The sequence below is a fragment of the Mytilus edulis genome, chromosome 13 (assembly GCF_963676685.1).
Source record: "Mytilus edulis chromosome 13, xbMytEdul2.2, whole genome shotgun sequence".
Classification (NCBI taxonomy): domain Eukaryota; kingdom Metazoa; phylum Mollusca; class Bivalvia; order Mytilida; family Mytilidae; genus Mytilus; species Mytilus edulis.
In genome coordinates, this window is record NC_092356.1 from 1073663 (window position 1) to 1085226 (window position 11564).

The 11564-nt window shown below is 31.4% G+C and overlaps 1 protein-coding gene across 1 annotated transcript; it reads left to right on the forward strand.

Moving 5' to 3' along the window:
* LOC139501431 (toll-like receptor 4) lies at positions 1-3344 on the forward strand. The gene has a single exon (XM_071290513.1). It carries the CDS (start codon positions 78-80, stop codon positions 2532-2534), a length of 2457 nt encoding a protein of 818 aa, XP_071146614.1. The 5' UTR covers positions 1-77; the 3' UTR covers positions 2535-3344.
* Positions 3345-11564: the final 8220 nt, after the last annotated feature.

Genomic DNA, 11564 nt, shown 5'->3' on the forward strand with positions numbered 1-11564 from the left:
TGTGTTTTATTCATCTCGTGGTGATATATTCAGGAATCAGATTAAATTTTAAAGATCTGCACAATAATTTTACCAAAATGTTGACAATTCTATGTTTATTCTTTCTTTGTGTAAATTGTACTTTTTCGTTTTATTCTGGACATTGTAATATTTCATTAAGTATGAACGGAATGAGATGTGATTGTAGTTCGAGGGATCTAACATTTATACCAACAGAATGTCCACGAAATACATCAGAGTTATATCTGGCTAACAATGACCTTGACCTTTTAGGTAAGGAAACATTTACTAGATATACACAACTCAGCTTTCTAGATATAAGTGACTGTAATATAACGTCAATCGACCAATCAGCTTTCAATAATTTGACACAATTAAAAAACCTGAAATTTTTAAATAATCCATTGAAAAAATTTCAAAGTAACGTTCTTGCACCATTAACTGAGCTAAGAGTTCTTTCCATTTCACATATTTTGCTGTCAACGTATCCAAGAGAGTCCTGGTCTGATGTTTGCAGAATTACAGCATTGGTTTGTGATGATGGCCCATCAAATGGAACATTTTCTGAGATATTTTCTGCCATGAAAAATCTAAACTACTTCGAAGTTGAATATCAGAGTGTTGTTATACATAACTTTACATTTCAATCATTCAAAAGGACGCCATTAAAGCAATTAAATATCAATGGTCATTTACGTGTGATAGAAATCGATGCTTTTGCACCGTTAGAATTACTTTCTAGTCTTATTATTCCAAATCAAAATTTTCTTAAATTATCAAAAACATTACCAGCTTTGCACGTGTTTCAAAATCGACAAATGAATGAATTAGATTTGAGCAATAATTTTAAAAATTATGGTGAATATGTTATTTCGGCTGATCTATTTGCATATATCGGTAACATTTGCGTAAAAAGATTATCTTTGGGTTGGAATGGCATTAGGAGGATAGATGCAAATGCCTTTCAGAAAATGAAATACAAACATTGTCTTGAATCTTTGAACTTAAATTACAATGACTTTGATTATCATCAGGATCTTATTGTATTATATTTTAATTTCTTTATTAATATCAAAAGAATAGACATTTCTGAGATATCTAGTCGATCCATTGAAAACATTCGAGAACAAAACACTAATGGCACAAGAACGCTGGATAACAGAGCTATATTCGATACTCGATCAAATTGGTCTATCAGACTACCTTCTTCACTCGAATTTCTAAATGCATCATTTATAATCGGACGAAATGATCCGATAAACAGTATAACTTTCAAGGGTATAAAACGATTGGAAATCGTTGACCTGTCATACTCATCACTTGTAGACTGCAATTACACAGTGAGGGGATTTCAGAACGTGTTAATACTTAATGTTTCACATTTCAAATGTGGTGTTTTAAATCCATACCTTCTACAATCTGCCGTCAATTTGGAACAGTTGATAATGCAAAGTTCTTCACTAAGTATTGGCCTAAAATTTGATCATCACAGTAAATTCATCCATGGACTCAAACGTTTGCAGTATATAGACTTTTCAAGAAATGCATTTGAAGACCAATTCAGAACTTCAACATTTAAAAGTCAATTAGACAGTGTGCAATCTGTGATACTTGAAGGAAATTTATTCACAAGTGTTCCCTTGAATTTAGAAGACTTCAACCGTCTAAGTTTCCTTAACATCAGAAATAACAAGATAGCCTACTTGACAACAAAAGAAACCGACGCCATTGAAGTGCTTTTCAGAAAATCAAATAGAACAATGACAGTCTTATTAGATGGCAACCCTCTTGTTTGTACTTGTGCTTCATTAGATTTTGTAGAATGGTTATTTACTACTAAAGTGAAACTTGACAGCAATGGTAGTTATTCGTGTGTCGGAAACGATGGAAATATTACAACAACAAATGCTGTCTACAATCACTTGCGAGTTTTTAGAATAAGATGTATAACGACAGTATGGGTTATTTTTTCAGTAACATTGTTCGGTGTGCTTCTTTTCTTCATTCTAGTTGGATATCGTTACAAATTGCACCTACAATACTTTTGTTTATTTATCGGAATGGCCAATCCACTTTTCCTGAAGTCAAAAGAAGAAAAACTTGAATATGATGCATATGTAGCTTATTGCGATGGGGACTATGAATGGGTGTATGGACCTTTGCGCATATTTCTCGAAGAGAGACGAAATTTCAAACTTCTTTTGTTAGATAGAGGAGATGTTCTTGCTGGAGAACATAGACTTTTTGCTTTAAACAATTCTATTCCAAAATGCAAAAAGATAATCTTAGTGATTTCAAAAGAGTTTGTTAACAATGATTGGGCATACTACGAAGCAACTGTAGGAATTGAACATTTCCTTGGATTACAAGCGAGAATAATTGTTATAAACCTGGAAAATGTAACCAAAACAGAAATACCGCAATGTGTTCTTCAAATGATGTCATTGGACGCCAACGATCATATTCGCAAAACAGACATATTAAATGAAAATAACATTTTCTGGAAATGTTTAGATCAAGCAATGAAACGTTAATGAAGGACAGTGTCGTTATTGCTTTTTTAATTGATGCTATTCAACAATTGTTGTTTCATTGTACAAATGCATTGTCAGTCTAAAGCGTATGCAAATAAAGTAAACATTAAAAACCTGCACGGTGGTACTATAGATATTATGACCACTATATTAACGAAAGGAATAAAAGAAACCAATGACATTAAAATACGACTAGATGTGCTTACAGGTATGAGCAACAATTTAACTTAACAAAAATGTATTTAAAAATCTTATTACAGACGATCATATGACTGTGTAAAATATCATTATCGGTAAACGCTTATATATATACATGTAATTTTATAAAAAAAACCTATAAAATTGAAATGGCGTTTTAGGTCAAAAATATGAGTTTGGCATTTTATGAGGTGACATCCCACAAGAGTTTATGAACAAATTATCGAGATTATTTAACCTGTTTACTCAAATTAGCACAAAAGTCATAATTTTGAAATAGTTATCAAAGGTACCAGGATTATAATTTAGTATGCCATACGCGCGTTTCGTCTACATAAGACTCATCAGTGACGCACATATCAAAATATTTATAAAGCCAAACCAGTATAAAGTTGAAGAGCACTGAGGATCCAAAATTCCAAAAAGTTGTGCCAAATACGGGTAAGGTAATCTATGCCTGGGATAAGAAAATCCTTAGTTTTTCGAAAAATTCAAAGTTTTGTATACAGGAAATTTATAAAAATGACCACATCCTTGAAAACACTTACCATTTCATTGCTCTAATCTTATGTCTTTCTTTTTTGAAATTGGTGTTTATGGTGCAGGAAACTCCAGAAAAGTGCTTCGGCCGATACCCATTTTTGAAGTTTTACTTTCATTTATACAAATTCTAGATTACAAGTTACCACCGGTTGTTATTAAAAAACAATGTTACATCATTTTTTCAAACAGACATGCTTGATTGTATGCTAATTATGTGTTTTAAACAACCCATATCTGTTTATTTAAAGTTTTAATATTTTTATATTTTAACAGGACGAAGTTATATTGCATACAATACAAGGTCAGGAAATTATGTGAAGTAAAACGATGGTCTTTGTTTTCTTCCCATTTAAATACAATTAGAAGTAAAGGTTAAAATGAATGACACCATTTTAATACACGCATAAAAGGAAATCCATCCGTTATAAGAGCTCCTATTTTCATCTTTTCTGTATTACAAAAACGTATCTGAAATGTCTCATTTTAACAGTATAATTGTTTTTGTGCAGTGCGATAGATACAACATCTCGAAAGAACGACTCGAATATCATTTTGTTTATTTAATCTTCTATAGCCAAATGTTGTTATTTCATACTTATAGATACCGACTAAAATTATATCATATGCTATAGAAGAATAAAAAACCTGATCTGACCTGAACACCACAAAAAGTCTTTCTGTTCATATATAGCATGTATAGGCCCTCCAATTTCTTCTAACTCGCATGTTGAAAATTGTTGGAAACCTTGACAAAAAGTTTCGTCATTCAAAATTTACTCAATTATTGTTGCATTTCAACTGAGTCAACCACTTAAGATTTTAAGTGTCCTCGGTTGCATCTCACCTTTCAGTTATTGCTTTGTAATATGAATTTCGATTTTTCTTGTTCTCGTCAATAAATGTACGAAATAGTCCTAAGAACAAGACAAGTTATCAGCATGGGTTGGTCTTAGTACTAAATACATGACGAACAAGGTAAAAAGACGTTACATTCTTATTTTAACAAAAAAAAGAGTATGAGTGTAAGTGAAATATCTTAATACTGTCTTAGACTAAGTTCATGTTAGTAAGTAAAGATGCCCGTATACTCCCAAGGAAAGGGGTAAATAATACAGAAGATGAAAAAAAGCAATATACAAAATGTATAAGAATATTTTAGGTTACATATAAATTGTATTTGATTTATCTCTCTCTCTCTCTCTCTCTGTGTGTGTGTGTGTGTGTGTGTGTGAATTGCTCACATACAACACTAATACTTTCACTCATCTGATTTTCTACAATATGTAGCATGACTTACTTTTTAATAGAATTTTTTTTAAAGAAATAAATTTGCTCATAGTTTATTTATTATCTCTTTTCTCTTAACTAAACATAGATAAAATGAAGGAAAAAAACACTTATATAAATAATTCTTTGTAATTATGATTAGCAGATTATATAACAAACTTTCATGTTTGCAACCAAGAAACACAGTCTCTTTGTTGAGATCAAAGTTTACAAAAAAAGTTTCACAATATTGGAAAAAGACTGCCACAATTGAAATGTTATTGGGCATTCAAAAACAGGTGTTCAATGGTTTCTTCTCCAAGTTTACAAAATGTATATAACCTTGTTTTTTTTAATTTGATTTTGAACAAAAGGTATTAGTTGCTATACTCCTATGCAAAAAATTATAATTGAAAGGTTTTTAAATAAGCATCTCTACAACACTTTTTTGTTTTCATGAAATATTCTGACCATTCTGTAGTATCAATAAGTAACAGTTCTTCCCATTTCAAAAATTTGATTGTTGGAAGTTGAATAACTGCATCTACTCAGTTTTCATATACAAATTTAGCTTTCGCTTACACATGTTACGCATCTGGTTCAGGAAAATTGGTACCGTTAATGTTATTACACCTGATCTTTTAAAAGAAAGTATCACCAGTGTTAGACTTATCTAAATCTTGATTTAGACAGTTTTCTTTAAGGCATGTTTTAATAGTGTTAGAGATTTAGAGATATCAGACCATAATATTTAATAAAATTGTTGGTTTGTACTTGCTCAAATTTATAAAAAAAATCATATTTTCACGAATAATAAGGTCACTTACTGACTGCACAGACCCCTTTTCCCATTGTATGTAATATGGGAAATCATCCAAAGAAGAAAAGTTCAAAATATCTAAAATGTCATTGACAGAAATCTCAGTAACACGAAGCCTTGGCTCACACCGAACCACACGCTAAAAAAAGATCCAAAAAGTTACTAGATAAGTGTAAAACTATTCAAACGGGAAAACCAACGGTCTAATCTATTAAAAAAAAACAAGAAACGAGAAACACTTATGAACCACATCAACAAACGAAAACTACAACATCAGACTCATGACAGGAAAATGTAAACCAACTTATCAAAAAAGCTCGATATGCGACAATGAATGAAAAAAATAGAGAACTGCTCTAGGTGTGATAAATTGGGAAATTAAAATATATTATAACAGGTTGTGGATATCTTAACACCAAGTTATAATTTGATTTTGAGTAGTTCAAGTTATATCCAAATTAATTGTACCTAAAACAGGGAACACACAACATTGCTAGTGTATTCAACGAATGATCCTTTTGATAAACATATCAAACTTTCTGATGTAGAACTGTTTGCTTATTAGAACTCTCATTTGTCTTTTGAAGTTTTGAAATACTAAGTCTTTTCTACCTCGGAAATAGTTTACCCTAGCTGTATTTGGCACAACTTTTAGGAATTTTGGATTTCATGCTCTTCAACAATGTTCAACTTCGTATTTTATTTGACCTTTTTATTTGTTTGGGAATCCAGCGTCACTGATGAGTCTTTGGTAGACGAAATGTGCGTTTTACGTTAATACAAAATTTAATTCTTGTATCTATGATGAGTTTATTGTCAGAAAGATAGTCACTTTAAAAAATAGTATCTGAAGCATAAGTTGATCTTAAACTTACCAGAGAGGCGAAAGACACCAAGAACATATTGAGGCTCATAAGTCAAAAACATGCTGATATTCTAATGGCATAGAAAAATGAAAAATCACCAAAAACAAAGAGCTGTACAACAGTACGAACCCAAATGGCCAGGCTACACACACAACATCAATTTTATGTGTATTTCATTTCTTGGTGAAAACTGTCTCATTGATGTATACTCCTTATTATACAATTACTCAATCTTGTATAAGTATCAAGCAAACTGATTTAATTTTTTCTACATATACAAAAACTGAAAACAACATGTTTAATTATTTAATGAGTCCTAAGCGCATTTCTAGATTTACTTTTATCAGTGACATTCAGAGCCAAATATTAGAAAGCCGATGATGTATAAATACCGAAACAGTTGAAGAAGTATATAACAAAAAATACCTAATTAAAGCCGATGCTGTATAAATACCAAACCAGTTGAAGAAGTATATAACTAAAAATACCTAAATAAAGCCTAATCCATCTAAGGTAAACTGGAGAGAGTTGAAACCTTAGTTTCTTTATTATTTCAAAATTTATCAACGGCCAATTTTAGAAAGGTTTGTTATAATCATGCCTGTACCGTACGTAGTACTGACTACTGAGCTGATGCTACCCTCGGGGACTGATTGTCTACCAGCAGAGGTATCGACCCAGTACTGTAATTTAAAAAAAACAAAAAAACAACACGTTTAATAATTTAGTGCGTCCGAGGCGCTTTTCTGGGTTCATCTTCAATTGTGAACTGGATAAAGAGTAGTTTCATTAGCACTCATACCACATTTTCTTATCTGTGTCTTTTATAGAAATAAAGTCAATAACCGATCTCTTTAAAATCTGTTCACACTACACGAAATCCCGGATTTGAAGAGGTATGCAAATGTTATGTAAATGTATTCAGAGACCGACATTTACATATATTTATAAACCGCTGCATTTAGTTTATCTTGTCTTTACATGTTGTAAATATTAATATTTCTTGTGCTATACCCTCCTATGGGCGGTTATGAGAGACCGCGGTTTATAAAATATATTAACACCTAATCAAACCATTTTGCAGTTAAGAATTTATATATATTTATGACTGTCGCAAAACTTTTGCAAACTTATGTATTTGTATACCTCTGCAAATGGAAACCTTTGCCATGTATTTTTCTATGATGTAAATTTATCCGCAAATGCGTTTCTTTGTCTAGGTAGCAAAGCATCATCATTCAAATGATTTTATATGGGTTATAAAGTGTAAGGTGCATCTACATTTTCCTGGTATGTAAACCAATTCAAAACGAGAACTTTATAGGGGGTGTAAAGCATCATTTCCTTTAATCTACAGAGACCTGTCAAATGTATTGTAAAGGAATAATTTTGTTAGTCTTTATTGTCGGCTGAAATGTATGTCAAATCAGAACATATCAAAAGCCTTTGAACATATTTCCAAATGTATGGTAAATACATGGATTTGCAGACAATTTGTTTAACTGAGAAATGTGGTCAAATGATAATATCAATGACATGTGTAAATATATTGGGCATATGTAACTTTAAATACATATGCAAAGAAATGATAAAGAAAGATATTTCAGACAGCTAGAAATGTATGTGTAAATATATTGGGCATATGTAACTTTAAATACATATGCAAAGAAATGATAAAGAAAGATATTTCAGACAGCTAGAAATGTATGGTAAATAGATATATTTGCTTTTAATTTGCTACTATATTTGAAAGGTGCAGAATATATTGACAAATATTTCCATAGCTTTAGTGGTCAAGCTATGATATGACAAATATAGCTGCTTTTGGGATTGGTTTTGGCATATTGGTAATATCATTTATTATACATGTATTTTAATAATTTCGTTTTAATTAAAAAAAAATAAAAAAAATCGGTTCTACATAATCGGTTATTGATCTCTTCTCGAGCTCTGTTTGGTGTACTGCGTAAATTTCTTTATCCATCAAAATCTTGTTTCTCGGTAAGTTATGATGGTTCATTCGCATAAAACGATCGTTTCCTTCGAGTATCGCTTTGAAACTTCTGAAATTGCACGAGTCATAATTCACTCTGTTTATAAAACATATATTTTTTTTTAAAGAGACATATACTACAATATGTATTATATATGTTACTGCAGAGACATATATACTATATATATATATAAGTACGTCTGAAATTGCGAAAGCAAATTTACAGATCTAACATTGTTGGGTTGATGTTTAAGACGAGTTGTACTATATGTATATATATATATATATATGTCTCTGGTTACTGGTAGTTATAATACATATATACAAATTAAGCCTGAACAATTTTAGAAATGCGGCCTCATTTCAAATTTAAATCGGTACCATTCGGAAGGTTATCGATCGATTTATCAAGTTTTTATAAAAAGTCCAAGTTTCTGAAATAGAAATATTCCTTCATCGGTAGATTAGTTGTCACATAATATTTGACACAAAACACATCTTGAGAGAATGTTTTTTAAGAATCGGCTAGTTTGCACACATACTTAAACGTTAAATCTATTGACGAATATTTCAGTTTTGTAATATTAGTTTTCCTTATCCGTTAAGTCCAGTCACGAGATGTTGAACTCCGTGTGCTTCATGGAGCTCTCTCTGCAAAAACTTTCTTGTGTGTGAGAATGAAAGTTAAACACTACAAACAAAAACCAGTGAGTCACGTGTCATAATTGACACACAATTTACCAATGAAATCAAACAAAATCGACAGATAATATCATTCCATCGACGAGATGTCGCTGTACCTCCGATCAACGGGGTTTATCAGCAGTTAAATGTGACAATTATCACCTTTTACAGAAAGATCTGGTCCGAAAAGATCAATAGAAGACCACCGCTAGTATCAATATCCATCAATATAAGGCACAAACAATTATCATTTCTTTATGATTAATAACATCATACATTGTCTTAAAACAATGCTCCCGTTGTCATTTGATTGTGTTGTTTTTAAATACGCAAAACTAAAATAAGTTATCAAACTATCAGTCATTCGATATCTCATTTATCGCCTATTCCATCCTAAAATTTTACAGCTCCCATATGTACTTTGACAGGAATCGTATTTTTTCTGTCATGATCAAATAAGTTTTTATTTTTTTTATTTTTTATTTTTTCTGCAATAATTACATTTAACATACTTTGCATAATTTTTAATTGAAATAACATTGAAACAAGAAAGAAAAGTATATAAAACATCTTTTAGGCTTGGATCAGCATCTCAAAAACTTACAGGTCTACAGAACATAAACTGTACACACAACACAAAAAACAAATGACAGTCATAACACAAGTACATGTAACTTACTCAAACAGAAGGTACAAAAACCTATCTTACAAAAAAAAACATGGAAAACATATCTTTAGAAGATATAAGGCAATTGTACCCTGTACAACAAGACGAAGTCTAGACGTATAGTTTTAGCGGAAATGTATATGATTCGTGTTTGAACAAAGCAATATCTTGCACTTCTTTCTTAGACATATTTTACGCAAAGTCTTAAAATAACTACATGTCTTATTTGTCCTTTAACAGTGGAAACATATATCATTGTACTTGCTTTCCATACAGGCGGGAAAAAAGGAAAAAGGGGCAAAATACATAAACTATCGTTATAGTTAAATCGCATTGATAAATGTTTAAAACTTTAAATAAGTTGATATATTAAAGAATATTTTCCAATAAAAAGATAAAACAAAAAAAGTGACAAGCCTCTGTGTCTATGAATATATCAAGGCACATTTTTGATTTTCAATCTTTAACTTGCATCATGCTTTGGTACCTGGCGGATATAAGTATTCGTCCCATTGGCTATCATACAACATCATTTTTTTTACGTACAACTCTTCCGTTCACGATGTTGTAATACCTAGTATGCAGGTTGAACTTCAATTTAGAGGTTTATCTATTGAAGCTGTAGTTCTTTGGGTACCAAGCGTGACCTTTAGAATTTAATTACTATAATTTTTAATTAGTTAATTATGCAAGTTGCAAATCTGGCAGAATTTATCGATGCCAATGCCTATATAAATTCAAATAACTATTCAAAGTGTTCATAAATTAAAAGTCACTGTAAAGAATGCTACCAAAATATAGTGTGTTCAATTGTAAAAAGAAATGTTAAAGTGAATTGCTTTTGGCAAAAGACGCACACTCATTTCACGATTGTATCTACTTATAATCAATGCACATAAGTTATGGACTAGTACTGCGCCCGTGTTAACTAGCATTGGGGGTCGCATGTCATTGTCCAGATACATTTGTACTAGCAATAGTGTTTTTTTTTGTTTTTCTTTGAGAAGGGGGGGGGGGGGGGGCTGTAAAATACTGCTTTCCTGTGATGCATCAGCTTGTTAAGTTTGGTGAACTTATGGTCTAGTTTGTTAGGATAACAGTTGTGCGCTCGAAAAAAAAATGCAGTTGCTATTTTCATCAACTAAGATAAATATTGGGATACCCTGACCACTATTACATTTTTTCAGTAAAAAAAGAATTCAAAGACGATTCAAGTAGATCAAATAAAAATTAACCGAGCGTTCCGAGAAGGATAAAGAGTACTCTAAGGGTTGCAAGCGCAACATGAGTTTAAGGGCTGTCAACCCTTCTAAGATTGCTACTAGATACACTCTTAGCAGATAAGAATAATCTTTAGCACTAAGATTGTGCCAAAACTAATTTATGACAGACTGAGCGCTTCGTTTTTATCAACCAAGTTTCATTAACCATTTACACAAAAAAATAAGTTTGAATGTTAACAACACAAAGACAAAAGTACAGAAATGAAAAATGCTAGAGAAAATAATATATTCCAAATCTATTTGTTCCTATGAATTACGGCGCTTCTTTCTTTAAAGAGTCATAGGATAAAAGAGGGTCTAGAAAAGGAGGGAGGTGGGTGTTCTTTAATTCTTAATATTATTTACGCCATGTTTTCTTTATTCTATACAAAAAATGGTAGCATACGCTATAAATTTATCACTTTGGGATACCACAAGGCATATTTTGTTAATAAGGAACAAAAGGGTAAAACATACTACACAGAGGAACAAGTGATCAGTATACTGGAGTTTCTTATTGACAACATATTTGTTGAATTTGGAGGTAGACTTTTTCAACAAATTGTCGGCATTCCTATGGGAACGAACTGTGCGCCTCTCCTTGCCGACCTCTTCTTATTTTCATATGAATCGGAGTTCCTTCAGACACTTGTCAAAAACAAGAAGATCAAAGAAGCCAGGTTATTTAATTTCACTTTCAGATATATTGATGATGTTCTTTCCATTAACAA